The sequence below is a fragment of the Teleopsis dalmanni genome, chromosome 2, assembly GCF_002237135.1.
Source record: "Teleopsis dalmanni isolate 2A chromosome 2, ASM223713v2, whole genome shotgun sequence".
Lineage (NCBI taxonomy): Eukaryota > Metazoa > Arthropoda > Insecta > Diptera > Diopsidae > Teleopsis > Teleopsis dalmanni.
The window spans coordinates 14,518,929-14,543,727 of NC_051847.1; the positions used below are offsets into that span (position 1 = coordinate 14,518,929).

The window sequence follows — 24,799 nt, forward strand, 5'->3', positions numbered from 1 at the left end:
AGTTCAAAATCTCTTTCACGCCAAAGTCTTATAAAACGCGTTCACACCGCTTGTCGTTTGTTATCTTCATCGTGCGACGGTCGATTGTAAACTGAAATCGCTGCTCCACTTTATACCAAATCTCTGGTGCTCCAACAATTCTTCAACGCAGCTCGCTATGCTTCAACATATGTGCTGCGGCGGCACTGTTTGCTACTGTTCCGTTGTTATTTTGTTGTCAGTTTGTCTGTCTGTTTGTATTCGTTGGCAGCTCCATTCAAAAATTATTTATTTTGCCTGCCTGCCTGCCTGCTTGCCTGCTATGCTTCTTTTCTAGTCTTTCTTTAGTGGGAGTCACTTCTCGATGGTGTTCACTTTATATATTCTGCACTCGTTGTGAGTTCTTGAACGCGCATGGAACTTCATATGGAAAACAATTAAAATTGGATTATTTCAGTTATTAATTGGTCATAAATGAAAGGCTTGAAAATAGAGCAATCTTTATTGGATTTATTATTTTTAATAATTTTATATCAATAAAAATAAAAATAATAATAATAAGCATTTGAGAACTTTCAGTTATTCACGGATTTATGCATTTCATTTAAATGGAATGCAAAGAAGAAACTCTGTAACAAAACATGAATTTTCCGCTTAGTTATATTCAAAGTTATGAAGAGCGTATCATATTATTCCAATTTCTTTCACACTTTTAAAAAATGCTTTTAATTATATCTAGAGTAGTTAAAATATTTTATTGATATGCTTTTATATAAAATTTTTAATTTCAACTTTACAATTATAATTAACAATAGTTTAAACCGAAGCTGTTGATATCAGTTTGTAGAGTTATCATCCATTTCGATACCATATAATGTTTTTCGCACGATAACTGACTTTTAGAAAATATATTGTACTCAATTAGTTTTGGATTACAACCCATAGCATTTAAACATTGAAGATAATTTATAAGAGGGTTTCTACAGAAAGCTTTGCTTTATTTGCTACAATCTTAATAGCTCTTTTAATTTCTTTTGGCATTTTAATATTGAAAATGTTTATACACAGACTTTTCCTTATGACTGTTGTTAATTGTATTTTTATTATTATTTTATATTTTAAAGACAAAAGGAATTATAGAAGAAAAACACATGGTATAATATGAGACGGAAACACATCAATTTCAACAAGGTGTATGCAAAAAGGATGATCATTAGTGATTATCTTCATCACTTGAACTTATGTATATAAAATGAATAATTATTTTGTTTATAATTAATAGACAAAAGGATAATATAATTATTAATTGAGCTTAAAGCAACCAGGTCTGCATATGAAGTCAGTCGTTGACTTTTTTAATATATATTAAGTGGCTGATCTACAGCCAAATAATTAGACCAGCACTACTTTAAGAGTGTGTCACGTATAGCAAAGCTGTCGACTCTACTATTCAGAAGCTACAAGTTGCTCAAATCAGGCTCCCCGAAGACTCTTCAAAGTGCCATGGTACATCCACACGAAAGACATGCTAAGCGACATTAGAATAGATCCGGTCAAAAAATACATAAGGGACAAAGCTATATGCGAAAACCGATAGGCTGCTCTACTTAGCACTATCTAATCTCAGAGTAATCAATAACCGCACGGGGTGGTACACAGATCTCAGATCAGTCATTGAATAATCAAGAAGCTTATGAGGAATACACAAATTAGTCAGAGAGATGGATGGGCCTCTGCAGAAATCCCCAGTTATCAAAGAGTAAAAGTGCTCAGATGCACTAACTCGGAAAAGGCTCAACACATATATATATATTACTTATCATATTTAATACAGAATGTTTTTCACAAAATATCAGGAACAACATACAATTTAGTGGAAAAAAGTTGAACAAACTAAGGAGCTTCATAAAAATCAATTAATTAAATGAAGCATCTAGGAAGTCGTATTTTTATTTATTCAGATAGATCTTAGGTTCATAACTAAAACTTGTAGAACTTATCTGAACATTTGTAATTGAAAAAAATAACACCCAGTATTGAGAAGAAATACGCGTACAACAAAAATTAAAAGTGAAAAACATATTTTTTTTGTTTTTTTTTTTTAAAAATAACTTAATATTTTCTCATAATTTCTTATAGTTTGCATCATAAATTTAAAGTAAAAAGAAAGAAGTGTGGAAGCAGCTCTGTCTTTGAGTATTGCGAATGGAGCACTAAATACAAATACAACAATGTTGACAATAAAAATAAACTATAAACAAACTATAAGATTAATAAAGATTTAGTGCATCTGAACTTTGTGTGGATAGGGCGGATGTTGCACTCCATTGAAACTCCATTGTCAAAAATAAAGTAGCTGAAGAAACGTTAACCAAAAAGCAGGAAGCTATAAATTTCCAACTACCAACTTCATGTACAACTTCAGTACTAAATGTTGAAGATACATTTTGGAGAAATTGTTGAATAGATCTTTTTAAAAGTTTATTTGGTATATAACAACATTTAGATGATTGACCTTGAATGTATCTTGTAAATAAAATAACAATTTATTTATAATATATATTATTTATATAAATTCAATTAATATTTCTTTTTGAAAAATTATTTATTTATATATAACATAATAGTCAGTTGAATATATTAATCAAAAAAATCTTGAGCATTTTTAGTAAGTCTTCTGAACATATGGAACAAATGGTGGACTTCCTCGTTGATGATACCTTGACTGACGTTGCCCAATTCTTGGATAATTCCAGCGTGTATCCACAAGTGGTGCAGCAAGCCCAACGCGAGCAGTTATGCCCAAGATAACAAATAAAAGAAATAGTAATATATTTTTTCTCAACATTTTCTGTAGTCTGAACTAACCGAACTTCAACTGAACTTTGTGGTTACTGACCTTAAATAAATAGTGGCAATCATATTTAAAGCTGAAACTCTATATTTATCTATGCAATTTTAGCTATAAACTGGGATTTTTGTATTGGGAAAATGTAAGGGAAAAACAGATAAATTATAAATTCCAAATAAAATATCTTCGCATAAGTGCACTAATGATATCATTATTATTTTATTTTTCATTTTTTTTTTAAAAAAATTAATCATTATTGTTCTTAATAAACAATTAGTTAATACTAGTATTAAAATTATACTAAGTGAATGCTTATAACTATAAAATGTAGTTGTTAACATATAATTACACAGATCGTTTTCAGATAAACTTTTGAAGCTGTAAACTTAAACTTAGGCTTAATTATGAAACTTAGTTATTTAGTTAAAACTTAGTTGTTCGTAATGAAGTGTGGGCACTTGGAAATGTGTGTACAATCGAAACATAAGGCCGGCCATCTCTGCAGCTTTGTATAAGACCAAATTGAATTTGTAAACTGATTAAAGAGTGAAACTAATACTTTAGTAATGAAATCTCTGTTAAAAACTCTTAACTAAATGTAACAATATTATATCAATATGCAAACTGTTCCAGCAGAGCGAGCAACAGATTATAACAGAGCTGTTCAAACCAGATGCGATCGCGGACCAATAGATATCACTGTATAGAGAGGGGGACATACGTTCATGTCGAGGGTCGCACAAACATTAGCATGTGGCCCGCGGGCTGTGCTTTGAACAGTCCTGGATTATAAAAATTATGGAAGAAGTACTATAATACAATATATAGTACAGCTTCTGATATCATCGAATTTTCAAAATCTATTTGCATATGCAGCCGCATCTTTTGATTATAGTACTTATGCACATATGTACAAAATGTCTACATAACTATTTCATATTACACATAATATGTTACTTATATATGCATTTCATTACTCAATATATTTAAAGCATTATAATTTTCGCTATGAATTAATAATAATTATTTTAATAGTATAAGTTAAATGGGACTATCGTCTTTTGCACCCATTTCACAGTTGTCTATCATAAATATTTAATATAAAAATTATAGTTTCAACAAAATTTTCAATCTGCCAGTCTCAAGTAAAATTAATTGTTGTGAACAATCGAATTCATTGAAACTCTTAAATCTTTATGTAGGCAATCAAAACGTTACATATTGCAACATGACGTCACATCTTGACATTTCCTAATTGAATCTTAAATAGACTGTAAATTTCTTTAGCCGAAGTTGCAACAAAAAGACGCGTTCGACGCCGTATCTGTGCTACAGATTGACTTTATCTGTTGGAGAGCCGATGCACTGCAGCAAGTAGTTTGGCACGCATATGAGCAAATGAATTTGCTACTCAATAGGGCATTCGCATTTCAATTAAAAAAAAATTATCTTAAAATTGAAGACAGTGGAAAATATTTTACACAGCGTGACTATAGCCACAATGGCAACCGATTTTGTAGTTTTACTTTTTTAAAATGAACGAATAAGAAATATTATTTTTATTTTTATAGCTGATCTTTCATTCGATAAATTTTTAAAAAAGTTTAATGCACATTACTTTTATTTTATTTTATATTCTAATATGTATTTTCCAAAATGTTTGCAATAAATTTATAGATACACAAGTATACAGCGAAAACTCTATGGCAAGCTTTTGTTGAGATTATAAATTATTATATAAAACTATATATACCATCCGTATAGAGACTGTTGGTTAGAGAAGGAAGAGAAAAATATTGTCTATCTGTTCTGTTACTGTTCGGCATTCGCCGGATGATATCTATAAAATATAGATTTCTGCTTCAATTAATGTCTATTCGACAAAAATACTCGGCAGGTTTGCAATTCAAAATAAAGATTTCAAGCTTACTTTAAAACGTTTCTATTGTATCACAATAGACCCATTTCTTGGAATGCTCAAAGCACTTATTTGTCTATTTATATAAAATATACAATAAGGATTTAGTTTGCAATTCGTTTCATCAATAGATTAGATAACTGATATGTACATTCAACAATTATTCATATAGCTTTAGGATTAATTTATTTGAAAATTTATATGAAAATTTTTTTTAGTTTTAACTACAAAGTCAGTGATCTTCTTTGTTGTAGGGAAACTTATTTGGTAAGTATTTCTTAAGAACGATAAAACAGTATCAAGATTTTTGTTCTGCAGATTTTTGTTGTCTTGAAAAGCCAAAATCGCTTTTACCTTACTAACCTTACAAACTTGACTTGGGGTTCAGTATTTTTATAAAAAATTTGGCAATAAAATTTGAAAAGAAAACATTTCAGTTTAACAGAAATTTTTTTTGATATGAAATACACTCCTTATTCACAAGAGTATAGTTTATAAGAAGATAAGAAGAGCATATTAAGATTCAAAAGAAACGTCGTACGTAGATTTGATATTAATTCAATAATAGATGAAAATTTAGAGTATAGAAGTCGATAGTATGACAAAATTGAGAATCTGACAGGCCGGGTATTTTTTTAGTCCCAAAACATAGAGCTGAATCGAAGATGTAGTCGGAGCATTCCGACTTAACAATGAAAAACTTATGAACATATATATTTATAAAAGCATAAAAAAGAAAGGGAAGCAGGTTGGAAACAAAAGGATTGAAACTGAATAGTGGACTAATTTTGCAAGTGTAACACCTATATTGAGTCGAACTGTTATGTATGTCAAAGGCCAGTATAAACTGTGAAGCAAAATGATGATGATAAATAAAGTTGTTGAAAATACATATATTTACGAATTAGGAGGAGCTCACAATAATGAGGAGGCAATCAGATCACCTTTGCAACTACAAAACATATTCATAGTCTTTAATAAAAGTCCAATTCCATCGCCCATATGACACCTTGGTACCAACTAGTTCAAACAAACCTAGCCCAGTTTTTGTAGAAAAAAACTGATAATTAAATTTTTAAGTTTAGTAATAAATTTGTAATTTGTAAATAAATTGGAATAAATCTGTAATCAGTTTTATTTCGAAATCAAAAAAATTTATCACAAGCATTTTGAAATTGCTATTGTTTCTAATAAAGAGAAATTAATATAAACAAATTATATTGGTTTAATATGACAACATTGCACTACTTAAGTATGTGGTAACATTTACCAGATTTTTAAATACTGCAAAAATATTTCACACATTTTAAAGTTCATTAAGAATAAAAAAATAAAAATGTATCTAACTTGTGCAATATTTCTGGTTTTTGTATTTAAATAAAAGAAACATTACAATACTTAACTTAGACTAAAAAAAAAAACAATAAAAAACAGACCAAGAACAGAAAAAAGCAATTGAAACTTCATAGTAAAATGGGAAAAGCCAAATCGATTTAGTTGTGAAACTTCTGACGAAATACGAAATAATCGAGAAATGCATGAAAATAAGTCTATGAACTGAACTGACTAACTCAATTGGATTTTCAAATGTTACATATTTAAATGGACTATAGAGAAATGCAAATCTACACTAAAGCAGCCCAGCCCCATTTGACTAACTGCCTCTTTGCTTGTCTGCCTGCCGCATGCCGCATGCCCTCACAATGTCGTTAAAAACAATAAAAATATATAAGGCGCTTCCGTAATGTTCAAGATGCGCCCTCACAGTTGCACTACGAAACGAACTATTTTTATAAATAATTTTTACCTTTTGTGCAATATACAGAAAATTAAAATATACAGAATCTTAGCCAATATTTAGATTCTATTTTATTAAAACTACGCTATAGATTTTGTCAGGCATATATAGTTATGTTAATAATGTATTAAGCTGATAAAAAATATTTTAAAAAAATGTAAATAGTTTTTCTTTGATAATTATTATTTAAAAATGTTGTATATAATTCTGTTCTGTTAACTAATAATAGTTAAGGTAGGAATAAACGGGGTATCAGCTCCCAACCAGTGACATCCTCCTGACCCAAATCAAGGCTGGGCAGTCACAGAGAATGTGACTGCAAGTTTCGTCTCCTTCTAAGAAGAGTCGAAAATCAATTTCTTCGGACAGATCCATTTTGTTTAAGTGATAACGCAGTTCATGGTGACCAATTAAATATTTCACCAGCAACCTCAACTCTGTTCTGCTGAAGAAGAATACCTTACCATAACTGTAGGGATGAATCGACTCTTTAGCCTGACGGTTGCCTGGAATGTCGCATCGGTAGCGACTTCTGTCCGCTGAAAACCATCTTAAGTTGATTTAGTTGAACTTCATGAGGGGTACACCTCTTTTACGTGACTACATAAAAGTGTGGGCTGTCATATTTCCAATTTCTGTTTCAACTTCAACTTCTTATAACGTCCCTCAAACTCTTTATCCTTCCATTCTACTTCATACGTTTGCTCATGTTATTACTTTTAAGAGATATTATATATTAAAACACGATAAATTTTAAAGTTTTTTTAGAGTTCGCTTTAACTCTATAGCATTTTTGCGTATATGATAGGTAGTAAAAAGAATTCTAGGCTTGTTTCAGTAATGTTTTTCTCGCAATTCTTTTCAAAACTCTATGAAATTGTAGCGCACCACGAATTCTGTGTTCTATATTTATTTGTTTTAACGAAAACTTAAAAATAGCTTCTATTTTTACAACTTTGATTTAAGTTTATATATTAAAACTTTTTTTGGATTTCTTTGATTTCCAAAACAACTGCGACATTTAGTTCAGATTAGGAAATTTATAGCTAATGTATGTTTTTATACTATAGTGGTACACCATTATGTATGCGTTATTAAGAGGGCAGGAATAAATTTTGTTAACATAAAGATTAAATTCTCATTCGGCATATGGTATAAAAGTATAGTGTCTTTTTAATAAAAAGTATTTTTAATAAAAAAATTAAAATTAGGCATAATATAATTGACTTATATTAATTTAAAAAAAAATTAAAATAGTAAAGCAAGCTGAAATTATTTCAGATCTACATAACTTAAACTGTAAACGAATGGATTGGAGCTATAATTTAATAACGTATTGAATCTAACTCTTAGATTTAAGAAGCAAATGATTATTGATCTATTGAAAAATAATTTATGCAGCCAATAACTAGTAATATCTTTATTATCTTTATTAGATATGAATGCCCACAAAATTATTTAATTTGATTAGTTTAGATTGTCGTTTTAAGACTTTTTGAGTTTGTAAGAAGGAAGTCGTGAGGGATCAATAATGATTTGAAAAAATGTATATAATGTAGATCCACCTGATCGATTCTGAATCAGTTTATATTGTAAAAATGTACAGTATGTTTATGTCTTTAATAAAATATCTTAACGTAACAGAAATATTTATAGACGGTAGAAAAAGACATCACAAATTTAATATAAAATGTATGAAAAACAATCACAGAAAGTATAAAAATGTAGGAAATATGTATATATATTTCTATATATATATTTCAATATATATAGATGTATATTAATATTTTATACAATCTTTAATATCACGTCTTAATGCTATTACAAATTACTTTAAATAAGATCATCACAAAGTTGAGCGGAAAATCAAAAAATATTAAATAAAAGGTGTTGTGATAAAAGCATTAACATATATGTAATTAGAATATTGCTGGTTTCGTCCTTCTTAGAAGTGAAAGGACATTTGGTAGTATGGCAAGACAGTTAATTCCAGGACGTAGATGCGGCGGTTACTCCTGGGATTTAAGCGTCAATATATATGCATTAATATTACAATATGTTATTTATTTAAATTTAATATTAAATATGTACATAAACAAGTCTTTGTTTAAAGTAACAAAAAATAAATTCTAAATTCTGTTACAATTAATAAAATTTAAAGGAAAAACATTGACTTAGAAGCTGCCGAATCTATGTATAGAAATACTAGCAAATACCACCAAAAACTCGCATAATTCTTATGTTTAAACGTCAAACGTTCGCTAGGATGACAAACTAAACAGGTTTTCAATAATACTAAATATAAAAATAAAAAAATGTAATAATAAATGTAATAATAATAAATATTGTTTTCAACCAATAAAAGTCGTAAGATCGTAATTGGTTTACACGGCTTAAGCTAATGATAATTTAAATAAAATATAAGAAAGTACAGCTTACCTAAACAAAACAGCACGATATATGTCCATCTATTCTGGTTTCTTTTTTATATGAGTATCTCTTAACTATAAATATATGTATATCTATCCATTTGTATGTATTCTCTTATAAGAATATTTTCAGTCAGCAGAATGTATCAACAGAAACACAGATGAAATGTGGAATCAAAAATCGATAAATAATTGTCCATATTGACTAAGTTTTTTCATGATCATCTGTTTTACACACTTTAGAGTGTGTATTATTGTCGTTATTGAAGTCTTTATCTGCATATAGCAAGTTTTTATGTACATTAATCTCGTGTTTTCTTAAACGTTCTGCTGTCCTAAATCTCCAAGCACAGTAACTGCAGTTGAAGCCCAATTTTTTGCAAGTACCACGCTGTAGATGTGCGTCATAAACACTTTTAATACGAAATTTACTTTCACAGCAAGGACATGAATATTTCAAAGTGGAATGGGAATTTCGCATGTGCGACTGTAAGGAACTGTAGAGTGCAAAATCGACTTGACATATTTTACAGGCATGCGGTCGCTGTGCAGCATGTACTACCTTCTTATGCATACGTATGCTATTCTTTGAGAAGTTCTTATTACAAAATTCGCAGCGTACTGATTGTATTGCTTTACGAGATGCTTTTGGCAAATGGGTTCGTTGATGATAACGCAGGGTACTGGACTTGTTGAAACCAGCTCCACATTCAGAGCATAGAAAATTCAAATATTTCGGCAGTTGCTTATGTTTTAGTTCTATGTGTTCCTGTAAGTACCGATGTTCTAGGAAGTCCTTATCCTCACATTGTGTGCATTTAAAAATACGTGCATTCATAATTTTGTGGATTTCCTCCAAATGTTTGCGGTAATATGTAGCGAAGCACGTAAAATAACTGCAGTGCGTACATCGAAAATAAAATTCTTTATTAGCATTGACTCTTCGTATATATTTTCGTCTATTGGTTTTTTTATTACTAGGGTCAAATGAACAGGTATTGTTGGTCGGCGCTTCTGAGTAAATATCTGAGTTTAGATTAGTCACATTTTTCTCTGAAGTGTACTCAACTCTTTTGTGATTGCTTAATACAGTTTCCTCAATATTATTCTCCAATAATTCTACTTTAATTGTATTAAATTCGTCAGCATTTTTGCAGCTGTTTTTGCACTTCATTATTATGTCCACAGCATCAATAATTGCCTTATAACATCCAGTACAGATTTTTGCATTTGGCTCGAATTTTTCGACAATCTATATAAATACAATATATATACTTTTCAATAATTAAATTAAGTATGTAATGTAATTACACTCGCTCCACTTATTTCCTTTATTATTTTTGTCAAGCATTTGGGCTGCTTAAAATGAGGCACTTTAGTGTATAAAGAACACAAGTCCTCTCTATGCGTTAAACAAATCCGACAATTTTGTTCGTACTTTAACATTTTATCAAAAATAAGTAAAGAACAAATTAAACCAAGTATAATTTTAAATAAAAAGCTTTTGTTTATCTGACACTTGTTGTCGATAAAGCAAGAGTAGTGATGCCACCCCGGTAAAAATTAAATGTTTATATATTATTACACAATTTACAAGTAGAATTTTTAAATTTTATCCGTTACAAACATTTGTTAAATTAATAACTGCACATTAAAGAAAATGTACAGAAAAAGAAAATTTTTTTCATAGTAATGATTTTTAAATAGTTTCTTAATATAAACGTAATATATGTAACTGGTTATTTAACTGTCATGAAATAGTTTTACACTTTATGCAATATGTTAACACCGTTTAATGATATAAATATATCTAAAAATCAACTTTACATTTTTTTGTTTTTGTTTTGAATAAACTAAAATAGATTCTTATATAATCTAAATTTGCAAAATTTTTTTTTGTTTTTTGTTTTACTTTTTATCTTATGTAAAAAATTATTATGTTAACTTGTTTCAAAATTACTTTATAAATTTTGTTTCATACCTGTTAAAATTTATTTGTTCTGCACCCAGTTTAATATTATGTATTAATTTATCTTTAACAACATAGTTCTTTTTTTTTTGATTTACTTTTTTAACTTATATAATAAATTATGTTTTACTGTTTTAAAATTACTTTCTAAATTTAGGCAACTGTTAAACAATTGCTTTCTGGATTATATTTATTTTTTCTGCACCCAGTTCAATATTTTCCATCAATTCATCTTTAACAACAAAGTTCATACAGTAATTTATGAAAGCATCGGTGTTATAGAAATAATTTCTACTAAATAGTGACACTATTTCAGGAACTGAATGTTGTCTCCTTTTTTTTTCTATTTTGAATCCATTATTGATATTAAATATTTTTTTATCTATTGTGAAATCTTTTGAAATCTTAAACATCGAACTTAGTTCAATATTTTGGTTACAGTACTGATCCACTTGTTCTTGATAATCGTAACTTCCATAACAACTCAATATATTCCATTTCTCATTTAGAGCACATTTATTAAATGTATTTAATTGAATGTCATTAATTTCTTGATATGCCTTAGAGCTAGTATCAATATGTTTTGTGATAACTTCCGTAGAAGATTTCTGGGGACTTTCATCAAATGGAGGTGAGTTGCAATCAATAACATAATCGGTTAACTTTACTAATCCAAATTTCGTGCCCTTGTTAGCTTTCTTTAAGCCATTGGCATGATGTTTTGATTTAGTCTTCTTAGCAGACTTTTTAAATACGTTTTCAGTTTTATCAATATTATGTTTTTGTGTACTTTTACCGACTGTATCGGAGTTGCTTTTAATAGTACAATCAGCTAAGTCAACCAATTTAACTTCAAGAAATCTTTTATTTGCTATAGAGTCTTGAAATTGTTGTTTTGTGACAGCATTTTCAGAAATTTGTTTTAGTATCTTTATAGTTTCATCAGCACTATATTTATTTGCATTTTCATCGAATATACCCGGTTTACTTTCCGTAGCAGAGTCAGTTACTCCAGTATCGTTTTTATTTTCGTCCCCAAATGGATGTGCGATTACGAAATTCAAAGGATTAATTGAATCGTTGGACAAAGGAGATTGTGCTGTAAAGTAATTAGACTTATATTTATCCAAATCCGGTGTACCTAAATTGTGACTCTTTCCAATATCTACCACTCCAATAAATGAATTATTAGAATAGTTCATTTTTTCCTGTAGTATGCCACAAATCGGAGCTAAATCTATCTTTGGTGGTTGTTTTATTGCCTTCGTTTTTGATTTACGTTGTTGTTCAAAAACTTCTCCAACAAATTTCCAACCTGTAGCCTCCTTAGATTGTTCCTTTTCTTCTATTAATTTTTCCATATTTTCAATGTCTTTCACCAAACTTACTTTATTAATACCATTTGGTTCTTGTTTCACTGCCTCTAAATCAACAATATTCGGATTGAGAGGCATGGAATAAATGCCGTTACATTCATTTTCATATCTCAAATAACGGCTCTCGTATGATCTATTAATCCTTATGCACTCTTCTATTTTTATAGATACTAAAATATCTTTATTACAATCTTCACATATTTTGGCATCCGAAGTTTCAACTTGTGAAATCTATATAAATAGATATACGTGTATTATAATATAAGGAAATTGTACAAAATTTACCTCTACACGTTTCAGTAACGCGATTACTTCGGAAAGTTTTTTGCGTTCACCACAATAGTCCACATATTTGTAAGCCGATGTTAAATTTCTTTTATGCACTTTGCATAGTGCGCACATTTTATTCGACATAATTTTCTTATGAAAAATAATAAGAAATCCCAAAATTAAATTTTCGTGCAAGTCCGCCTAGAAACTATAGCAAAATGTCTAAGTGCTGCCAAGTCTAACTTAAGAGTATATATTACAAAGAGAATGAAAATGATCCACAACTCTGTCATATCTCGCTATTCATTGTGATTTTGAAGCAAAGAATATATTTTGATTAGATTTTACAATAATTTGTTTATTACAATTCGTGCTTAATACAAAGAATATTATATATGTATATATATAATAAATAAATTCACTTCAGTATTTTATTCCTATTATATATTTAAAAATAAATATATAATAAAAACTGCGAAGGCCCTGGCAGCCAGCGCTTGTTTTTCCTATCTTAGTTATAAGATTTTATATTTTGTAATTAATTATAATAACATAAAAATTAGTAGGAATAAGATAACTTATACTCGAAAAATATTTTAAATTTTATTTTAAACAATTAAAAATTTCAGGATAGATATGGCAATATTAAAAATTAGTCGAATATATTTATTTTTATGTGTGGCAAGTACTGTGTATATTCGACTTATACACAAGCTAGACTTTAACAAGATTCTTATATTCGAATTTATAATTGTATTGTTTTCGAATAAAAATTTGTATGTGTTAGTGAAAAAGTAAATGTCATATTTGTTAGTAGTACGGATAAAAACTAAAACTTTTAATATTAAGTTGTACATTTATTTATAAAAAACAAAAAGTTTGATAAAAAAATTCTAATCTTGGGTTATTCAGATTAGACACTTGACCAAGTACAGTTATGAGGTAGCGTGGCCGAGCGGTCTAAGGCGCTGGTTTAAGGCACCAGTCTCCTCGGAGGCGTGGGTTCGAATCCCACCGCTGCCAGGTTTCTTTTTTAATTAATATTTTACTTTTTGTATTAATTCAAAATATATAAAGTATTAACAAAATCTGAAATTAAAACATTTTTAAATGAATTCAATAGACGCTAAGTATTACTCATTTATACAAGCAATAAAATATTTGTCTATTGAGAACACAATCAGCTAGAAACGGGAGTGTGATTTTTAACTTACTTACTTATTATTTTCTTAAAGAATACTCTAATCTCTGATTGATTAGCAATATATAAAATAAATAAATTGCCAAAAAAAGTGATTATCGTTAGTCTTTCATATAAATGTCATATAAACTAAAGACTTTACTTTGACCTTTTACTTAATATCTTTAGTGAATTTAGCCGTTTTTTGTAATGAATTTATTCCAAATATATAATATTCTAAAGAGAGGTGTAATCCACACATTAGCTTTAAATGCTTGTCAATTAAATTTGTAAATCTTAGAAGTAGATTTAAAAACTGTATTCCAATTACACAATAACACAGAGAAGTGACACATCTATTATTTTAAAGCTAAACTTTAAATTTTATACGAGATTAGTTGCACCCTACATATGATATCAAAATGCTACCCAATCACTATAACAAATATATTTTCAAATCTACTACTTTTTTATCAATTATTTCATCATGTTCTGTTGTCGTTGTCAACTTAAATATATAAAATCAAAAGTGATTATTTTTTATTATTTGCTTATTGACTTCTTCATTTAAAACGAATTTTCGCAAAGAAAATTACTTTTGTGACACACTATAAACATTTGATTTGTTTGTTTTTTTTTTAACAAGTGATTAAGGCTTAATTTTGTAACGTAATAAAATTAAGAAAGTTGATAAAATTATTTAGATGCTTATTCTTTAAAAAAGGCGTACTCATTTTTATATTAAATTTACTAATACACTAACTGCGGTTTAATATATCTAAAAGCAAAAATTGATGATCTATAAATACACTTGATCTATAATACAATTTCTAAGTACCATTTATAAAAATATATATTAAGATTTTTATTAATTTACTACATTTTTGTTAATTTCAGTACATAAGAAAAATATAAACATTTATGAGATTAAAATTGAAAAAATATTCCACAGTTCACAGAATCGTTAATGCTGTTATAAATATTACATTTGTGTAATTATTTGATTAAATAAGCAAGTCATGAGTATTTAATAAGAACAAAAAATATTTATATATAAAATCATAATACATTTCATACATCTTATAAATAAATAAAATTAGAAATAAAAAAAAGTAAAAATAAAAAAAATTGGCAGCGGTGGGATTCGAACCCACGCCTCCGAGGAGACTGGTGCCTTAAACCAGCGCCTTAGACCGCTCGGCCACGCTACCTTAAGCCAAGTTTTGTTCCAATGTATAATATAATTAACAAAATTTATGACCTTTTTTCTTATTAAAAATAGAATATTATTTTAAAATCAACTTAAATTATATATAATAATAATTAAAAAATTTTTATTTAAATTGAAGTATATTTAAGTTAATGTATATAATAAACATTATTTTATATACACTAATGTCTTATTTGTTTTTTATTAATTTGCAAACGCAAATGCATATTTTTTATAAGCAGAACTGTTTTTTAGTATTGTGTACTAAAAAATTTTTTTATTTTTATATTGTTTTACTGCAGAAACCAAAAGACATTTGTACTACCATTACCATGCGGTAGCGTGGCCGAGCGGTCTAAGGCGCTGGTTTAAGGCACCAGTCTCCTCGGAGGCGTGGGTTCGAATCCCACCGCTGCCATAAAATTTTTTTAAAAATATTTTTTTTATTTTATATTACAATTTTTTAAATTTTAAATTAAAACGATTTAATTTTATATTGGTTTTATGGCAATATAATCGGGTTTATTTATTTATAAGGATTCATCATCTGTAAGCAAACACATTCAGTATATAAGTTCTAATATAACAAAATTAAAATAAAAAAATTGTATGAAAATAGTTATTAATTTAATTTAAAATTAAATATTTTTACTACTGTGTAACAAAAATATTGATAAAAAAGTTTTAAGACAGCGTTTTTAAGGTAAATGTTTCTGACGAGGTTTCTTTAATTTCTTTTAAATTTCATGCATATTTGTCTTTAACATTATTACTCTTATTACATTAATTTTATTTTATATAAAGTCTCAACAAATTTTTTACATAAATTTTAGATTTTTTTAATGACCACTAAACTTGGCTTTATTAAGAAATACAAGTATTACACAATATTTGCTGACTTATTGAATGACCCTCGTTACTAGTTTTTTTTATCTACTTAAGTATTTATATTTTAATTTTTTTTTATATTAAAGCGCTCAGTTTATTTATCTTTTGCTTGTATTTATTTGTTTGTGAATTTAATTTATTTATGAGACTTCGTTTCAACATATTTTGAAGTTATTTACTTACTCGTTTCTGAGTGGCTAATTAATATTTACTTAACTCAGCTGAATAGTGCTTATTACAAAGAAATCTACTAAGAAATATAGATACTCGTATATATATAAATATATATCTATATCTAATGACATTTGGAATACATTATAAGAGAGCTTAAATAGTTTGCTATTTGAATTAAAAAAGATTTAATTTTATTTATAAAGGAATTTGATAATATAAAACGATACAATACTTCTAAAAATATTTTTTAATTCTATAATTTGAATTTTTAATTTTAATAGATAAAATATACAATATATAGTGGAAATAGGCAGTTTTTGTGACAGGTAACTACTATTGTGCAAAGATCTTTCTGGTATTATCGTAATATAAGTTACAACGATTAAGTTAATTTATATAACTGTGGTTTATGCGTTTGTTCTTATTAATAGTCTATAAGTGTCTATAAGTATAGGCCTATAATTATACAAATTGTCAAAACATTAACACACGGGTCTTCAGTACATATTTGGCAGGGTTTAATTTCGAACAGACGTATCTAATGACCACTGATAATGGAAGTATGGTCTCTCTAACTGCACTTACTTGATTAAAAATTGAAAAATTGTTTGGATATAAAAATTCTATCAACCTTTTCTATACAAAATAGATTGCGAATTAAATTTCAAAAGACAAAAATAATGTTTAATTGTTAACAATATTGTAATAATATTACAACCTTTGATTCGAGCAGTATGATGTTCGAGTAAATTCAAATTCGAACATTTAAGATACCACATTTTCGAAAATGTTTCAGCTGATCGATAATACTCGACCATTATTAGATAGTTAAATAGACTATTTACACATTTACACTCTCATTGATTATTAAAGTTGTTGTTGTAATTCGTCTTTGGGTCTTATTGGTTCTGGGAATATATAATAACTATTGAAATGCTTACCTACATTACTATTTATGTTAACAGACGGGAATAAGAATTTAGAATCGGATCAAAAAAACAATGAATCTCATTGTCGTTTGAAAAGAGAATGATGGGTTATCGCTTTATCGTATGATGTGTTCTTAATATCTTATCGAAGTATGGTGAGAAAAGAAAATAATATATAATCTCTGTGTAATGGTTTCACTTTTGATTGTTAAAGTTTTTTCTTTTTGAAATATCGAATCTTATATTTTTAAAATTTATATGAAGTGGTAATAAATTTTTACCTATTTCATTATTATTATTTTTTTAATAATTAAATTATTATTATAATTTTTAGGTGAAACCCCTTTATACAAAAAATCTTGTTATGAGACTAGGTATGCTGAAGAAATAACGAATATCTATATATAATATTAAATTGCAAGGAATATAGAGTAAAGTTTTAACCCATCTTATCTACTTGTGCCCCTAAGAAATGAGTTAAGTATGAGGATTACGAGATACTGTTAGGTTTGTTAATGGCATTAAATTGTTCGTGTGAGTTTAGGCGGCACTCCAAAGGGATAACACAACAGATCGTAAATCATAGGTCGTTGTTAAATAAAATTATGTGAAAATTAAACTATAATTATTATAGTATTATAATTAAAAATAAAGCAATATTGATATATCTCAAAAAGAAAAAAAAGTACACAAAAAGGTTTTCTAATGTATGAACTTCTAAATGAACCGCTATATTGGTTTCGGAATTATATTTTCTTTGTTGAATGAATACCTCAACAAAAATAAAAACAAGTTAAAACATTCTTGATACTTTAACGCTACAAAAAACAAACTAAAGTCACATCGACTTAAGTATAATCGAATCGAACAGGTTTTATATACATATTCTTATATTTTTCATATAATAATATTTGTAATTCCATACAATATAAAAACACATATGTTTATATATTTTTTTATATATTTTTTGTTATGTTATTTGGCTTTGGGTCAATTACGTGTGCTAAAATCAATCTATCCGATACATAGACTCAAGCTTTTAGAATGTTAGTGTAGGTATTCAAAATCTCTCGAATTCAGAATCAGAGATTAACAGCAAAAATATAGTTCAATGTCAAGGAAATTCGCAATTAATGTTTATTATTATAATTTACAATTCATTTATTTATGTTTTTTTTTTTAAATACATAATATAAATTATTTATAAGTAGAATTTGGAACGTTATCTGGCTGACTTGTGGGTTTGACAAACAATAGAAATTTTATTGACTTTAATCTGCAACTGTAATGTATGGAAATTGAGGCGGGAACGACTTTGATTGATTCGAAATAATAAAGAAATTTTAAGTATTCAAGATTATTATTGTTTTTTATTTAAATATTATTGTTATTTATTTATACATATGCTTCTACGGAAGTTAGAGGGTTGGGTTTCATATTAAAATATCGGATCAATGAAGATTACACTAAAAAAATTATTTCGATTGACAAATACTTTTAAAAAAAATTATTAAGGCAAACTTAAAAAACACACACTTAAGTGTCGATTTGACACTGAAGAGATATTCGAACAATCAAGACTTGATTAACTTGATTTTGCATTGTACCGTAAAACTGGCCCTTAGTTAATTTCATATATTTTGTTTAGTATTTTTATTTAACGAGTTTGTTTTTATTACTATAAAATATACTATATACAATGTGTACTACATTGGTAGGCATTCGTTTATTTTATCAACGTAATCGTGAAGATTGTAACAGATTCCAAACCAAACTGCCTTTGAACTGAAACCTACCACGTTTTAGAGTATTCGAACCGAATCACAGCTTCGACGTATTTTTGAGTGTCTATGGTACAAACTGTCTTCAAATTACTGAACCGAGCTGTTTCAGATACTGGTATGGTTTATAACACTGACTATTACAATATATGAATTTGCAGCTGTTCATGTTAAACTTGATCGGTTGTTGAAATTACAAGTTTGTAAATTGAATAGCCTTACTGGGTCCTTTACTGGGTACTAGCTGGATATAAACTTTACAAATATTTATACACAACTTTTTAAGATAAAATTTTTGCTGGTATTTATTCCATTTTTTAGATAGTTTGTTGAATTGTGATAAATGACAGAAGAAGTGATATTACAGAGAAGTGATATTTTCTCAAGACACATTATTTAATTACAGATAATGTCTTGTGAAACGGGACACTTTCATGTATCTTTTGATGAAACAGACAATGATTTTAATGGAAACATTGGGGATGTTGAAAAGATAATTAACTGAAAAATAATCCTATAGAAATTTGTCGGCTTATGTCGAGTGTCGGACATTTCCATCGTCCTCCTCTCATTCACAATTTCGACAGTAGTAGTTAAAGGAATCTTCTATACGGTTAAAGCTAGTATGCATAAATTTAAAGTTCCAATGATACAAGTTATTTGACTTAAATTCTAAATATTCACTTTTAAAGTTTTATTTCATATAAAATACTTTAAAAGTGTTCAAGGATTTTTTATTACAAACTCTTTAAAACTAAATCAATGCACTTCATTTTTATTCTTATCTAATGGAGTTCACTTTTATTTTGCTTTGAAGTTCATGTTAATTGTGTTCTATTGACCCTTAAACCTAATTTATTTATATAAACGCTTGCAAAAACAAGCGGAAATATGTTCAATATGCTAATTTTATAAATTTTACACACAAAATAATATGTTAGTAATTATACACAAAAAAAAGAAAGAAAAAGGGAATTATGATATTTGCTATTTCAAGTAGTTTCTTTATTTTAAAATAAGTACAACAACTTTTGAATGTATTAAATTTATTTTGATAATGTCATTTTAAATTAAAATATTATATAAGCTCTTTGCTTTAAAACTTACTAAAAGTGCGTTCACACTGCCCAGATTTTCTTGGTTTACTCTTTAAACAAGGTTGTTTACACAAATTAGTTTCACATGCCATAATGATTTAATTGTTTACTCAATTCGTTTGATTAAAATCTTATAAATATATATATATATATATATATATATAGACAATTTATATTTATTTGTGTACTTTACATTATAATATAGGATAGTAATAAGAAGACATTATACGAACAACTAATACTGTAGATCCATCGACTGAACAGATAACAGCGATGCATGCGAAACAAGATATAATAGGATTTAGGTCGTATATTAAAATATTCACTGATTGTCAGATATAAGGTCTATTCCACGAGCCGCTTGTAGTAACTTTGAGAAACACTATGTATACACAAGCGAGTTCCACCAGCAAATTTTCGAGTAAATGAAAGCATCTGAGGGAACGTAACATCCCTGTCGAAATTTGAAAATGCTACACAGACTTTGCTCGTACATTTTATTTCAAGTAAAATTTGTGTTGATTTGACAATCAGCTGTTTTCTCATCAAACTTTACACAAAGCTGTACACAAACCTTTACACAAATCTGTGTAAAGAGCGTAATTTAGCTGCTTATTTGTGTTACGCTCTTAGTTTGTACTTTAGTTGTGTGTTCCTCGAGTTTTACTACGAGTAGCTCGTGGAACAGGCCTATAAATTAATAACATGATAACAGAATACACTTCATACCATATGTATTTATCATGTTATTGTAATTAACAATAGTCATTTTGACAAAAACGTAGACTATTAATACTAATATTTTTTTGTTGTTAATAATAATTTTAAATATTTCTCCACGTAATTTTAATGGACGTGACTGTAATTTGCAAAAAGTTAATTGTTACGCTTTTTCTGCCTTCGATACTAAATTGTTATTAAATTATGTCAATCTTGCGCTTTAAATGGGCAACACTGGCCACTTTTTACTGTGTTTGCAGACTTTTTGCTTTAATTAAATATATTTTTATACGCTACAGCTTATGGAGGAGGATGAATTAAATAATTGGCACCATATGTCGCGCTTCAGAAGTAAATAAATGTCATGTTACTTATAAACCCCTAACAGGGTACTATAAATTAAAATATCACCTTACAAGACTAGGTATACTTACGGATGCAAAATGTAGACTATGTGAAGAGAATGAGGAGTCGGCTACACATGTGCTGTTAGAATGCCCTGCGCTAATGTACATACGAAATAGGCTCCTGGGAATGTATGGAAGAGGCAATAAAACTCTGTAAAGTAAGTTCTATACTACTTTTTATTGACACAACAGTGCTTAGAGACCTACTCTGAATCCAGAAGGGGTCACAATAGACCCAACGATCGCAGTGCCACATCTCTTAACAATAATAATAATAATAACTTATAAATTGTGATAAACTAGTTTTCGGTAAGACAAATGACTTTATAACTAATATTTCTCGGATAAAAGAATCAATGAGTATTATTCTAAAAAAATATTTTAACTGACAGATAGGTTTGGATTCGTTTGCAATAATTGACGAAATCTGACATTAAGGTTGCACGGTCAATTCATGTTATCGAAATATTTATATATATATATATCACATTATCTTTTATTATACTATATTTTGGGGAATGTGATTTCATATCTATGATATATACCATTTATAATTTAATGAAATATTTATTTAATCTTTCATAAGAGAAGTGCCGATGTGAAGCAACAATAAGGTGATGAATGTCAAATTTAAATATTTGTTTTCGGGAAAAAGAATTTTTTATGTGCAGTCAAAAATTATATCAAATTCTTCATTAAGTTTTAAACATTCTACCCACGTTTCATCCATACTCAACTGAATAATCGTTAAAATATGAAACAAAAAAATTCTTTATTCATTTGATGCGCAATTGTTTTTGTTTTATTTTTATTATTTTTTTTTTAAGTATCGAGATTTTTTTCTTTGAACTGATGTCATCTTATATTATTTGAAGAGAAAAAGAAAGTTTTATATCAGAAATTCAAGTTGCAGAAAACATAATCTATGGATATGCTGCAAGAAAATTGCAATCACAATTTAAGCTTGTTAATATTTAACCTTTTCGTAAAAGGTTCAACTTTTGAAAAGGTTCAACGAGAAGATTATAAATGCTCGAACAGTTTAATCTTATTTGAAAATCTGATATATTTAATATAAATGTAGAAATTCGTCTAAGCTGAAAGTGTTCGATTATCGTAAAAGAAAAATAAGTTGCAGTTGTCTGTGGCACAATCACAATACAACATAACATAAAAATATAAATAACAAAAGTTTAATTTGATAATCGAATATAACATATTAAAATATGCTTAACCCTGGACGTATAATCATAATTCTACTAACGTTAAGAATAATCATACGTAAAAATGACGTGCAATTTTCAGAGTTTATATTTTGCCGTTATATTAATTTAAATGTGTGCAAGTTTTTTAGAAGTTTTTAAAGAAGTATTTATTTATTCAAATTAAACAAAACAGTAATACTTTCAAACACATTTTTTAAATAAACATAATAAATATAATATGCCAATGATTTTCACTTAAAAAGGAATTGCATTTTTCAAAATTATGTATTAAGAGTAAATTTTCAATATTTCTTAATATTTTTTTTTTATTTTTATTTAGAATAAATCATAAAATAATAATAGAAACAAAAAAGTAAATGAAATTTATATATACTTATAAAATAAACAACTTAAAGTTAGCTTATAGAAATAGCAAGTCATATTGAGATCGTCATAAATGTTACGAAGATAATTAAAATTATTTTAGGAACTTTGGTTCAAATCAGCTAATTTTAGTTATATAATAATAATTAATCCTATGCAGAAATACACTTAAAGCATGTATCACGATTGTGCTCTCTACAAATCGGCTTTTTACAAGAACTACATCTAATGTTTGTCATTCTTTTTTTCTTATATGAACAGATGGCACAATATGTTCGACTAGAACTAGATTTTCCACCTTTCTGATCATTTTCTTCATCTTTTTGTAATATTTCAACAATATTAAATCTCTTTGATTCCATTTCTATTAAAACTTTACTGAAATTTGAAAGAAATAAAAGTTTTTCAAAATACTTTATTAGCCATAAAAGTTACACAAAGTATAATCATACGTAAAAATGACGTACAACGACTCAATATCTAACTTATGTCATGACTTACCGACACTTAACATACACCTTACGCAAGAGTTAGATCCCGACTGAACATATCAAGAGCGCGAGAGCAATATATGAACACAAAAATGAAATAACTGTAAAAAACGAAAACGTGTACGTCAAATTTACGTACATTATGCGTCCAGGGTTAATGTTTGTAAATGCATATATATATATACACAATATTTTCTATGCGTTAGAAGAAATTAATTAATGTCTTACGGCACTACTAATTCAGTCTTAATGTATGAATTAACTGAAGCACTAGTTTCAAATTAAAAATTAGCTTATTAACAATCAATTTTCAATTATTCATTTATTTTTTATCCATTTCGATGAGTTCTATACATAAAAATAAAGCTTTTATAGTGCACGACACAATATTGTTACTGTTGTAAATTTGTTGTTCTTGTTAGTATATAGATTTTGCATTTATATTGTTGCATTTTGTTTGCTTCTTCTGTCTAATTTAACTTAATTTTACATTCATTTAACTCATATGTATGCATTATGTTAAGATATAAAATAATTATAATTGCAGTAAATACAAATACAACAAAAGCAGAAATGCCACCAAACATAAAAGTGATCTTTAAGATTGAAAATTTTTAAAAATCACCAAATCACCAAATGATTTCAGTAAAGTCAGCTATTTTGAGCAATTTTTACAACTACTATTGTATATCAACTTCAGTAAAATTGGAATAAAACCTGAAATTATATAGTTGCAGAATATAACGATAACAGGTAATGCAAATGAGTTATAATAAATAATATCTTTTGATAGAAACGTTTCAATTATTATTCAAAAGTTTTTGTGTAATTTTATTTGCAACTTAATGTTTAATTTGAGTACAGAAATTGCATAAACTCTTACATGCAATAATGCCTAGCAACTAAAAGCTGCAAAAAAATAATTTTAGTTAATTTCTTAAAGTGTTTGGCATGACTTTCTAATTTAGAATGACACCACTGTAAATAATTCGTACAATGGAAGGCAGTGGCGGCATATGAAAAGGTTGATTGAATAAACGGGCGTTACCAAGATGTGTGGTAAGTTTTGAAAAAAAAATGCAATAAATAATTTTTAAAAGAAATATTTTCAAAAACTGATGAAAAAAATAAACTAATAAAAATAATTTCAAAAAACTTAATATTAAATAAAAAATACCAAATAAATTATATATTGAACTAGTGTGAACATATTGAATCAGTGTGTGCTCACTAGTTAAAGAAGTAAACAAAAGTATTAACTATTGTTAATATATTATAAATATTGTAATACAGCGTAGCTTAAATGTTTCTCAATGATAATTGTATTAAATAATACATTTAATACAATCTCCAGGAACCATTATCGTTGACGAACAGAAACTGAAGACATTTCTCACAACTAACGACAGTAATTACAGATTGCATAGCTATTGGAGAGCAGACAGACAGGATGCAATCTTACTAAAGTAATTAAGTCAGACATTGAAAGTATTTAAACCTGGTTACTTGCAGATATATTTATGCTTTATTAAAATTTAATTTTAAAAAAATCAATAGCCAAAGTGACAGTTAACTAATCTCTGCATAAAAAATGTTAATATTAAAACTATGTTTTTGGAAGTGGGAACGAAGGAAAAGTTAACAGTCCCTGGTTTGTTGAAGGTTAAAATAAGTAAAAAAAAATTATTTCGTAATCGAAATACAATTAACGATTTGATTATCAATCATAAATACTTAGACGCT

General features: G+C 27.6%; 2 protein-coding genes and 3 non-coding genes across 5 annotated transcripts; 2 read left to right on the top strand and 3 right to left on the bottom strand.

Moving 5' to 3' along the window:
- Positions 1–2,617: 2,617 nt before the first annotated feature.
- Positions 2,618–10,445, bottom strand: LOC119683908 (oocyte zinc finger protein XlCOF6-like). Its single transcript, XM_038097796.1, has 3 exons — positions 10,287–10,445; positions 8,986–10,227; positions 2,618–2,878 (listed from the first exon to the last, which is right to left on the bottom strand). The coding sequence occupies exons 1-2, from the start codon at positions 10,419–10,421 to the stop codon at positions 9,181–9,183; spliced, it is 1,182 nt and encodes a 393-aa protein (XP_037953724.1). The 5' UTR covers positions 10,422–10,445; the 3' UTR covers positions 2,618–2,878; positions 8,986–9,180.
- A 663-nt stretch (positions 10,446–11,108) lies between these two features.
- Positions 11,109–12,736, bottom strand: LOC119673970. Its single transcript, XM_038085088.1, has 2 exons — positions 12,606–12,736; positions 11,109–12,551 (listed from the first exon to the last, which is right to left on the bottom strand). Exons 1-2 carry the CDS (start codon positions 12,732–12,734, stop codon positions 11,109–11,111), a joined length of 1,572 nt encoding a protein of 523 aa, XP_037941016.1. The 5' UTR covers positions 12,735–12,736.
- A 795-nt stretch (positions 12,737–13,531) lies between these two features.
- Trnal-aag lies at positions 13,532–13,613 on the top strand. The gene has a single exon. It is a non-coding gene; the product is annotated as a tRNA-Leu (tRNA).
- A 1,286-nt stretch (positions 13,614–14,899) lies between these two features.
- Positions 14,900–14,981, bottom strand: Trnal-aag. Its single transcript has one exon. It is a non-coding gene; the product is annotated as a tRNA-Leu (tRNA).
- A 335-nt stretch (positions 14,982–15,316) lies between these two features.
- Trnal-aag lies at positions 15,317–15,398 on the top strand. The gene has a single exon. It is a non-coding gene; the product is annotated as a tRNA-Leu (tRNA).
- The last annotated feature ends 9,401 nt before the right edge of the window (positions 15,399–24,799 follow it).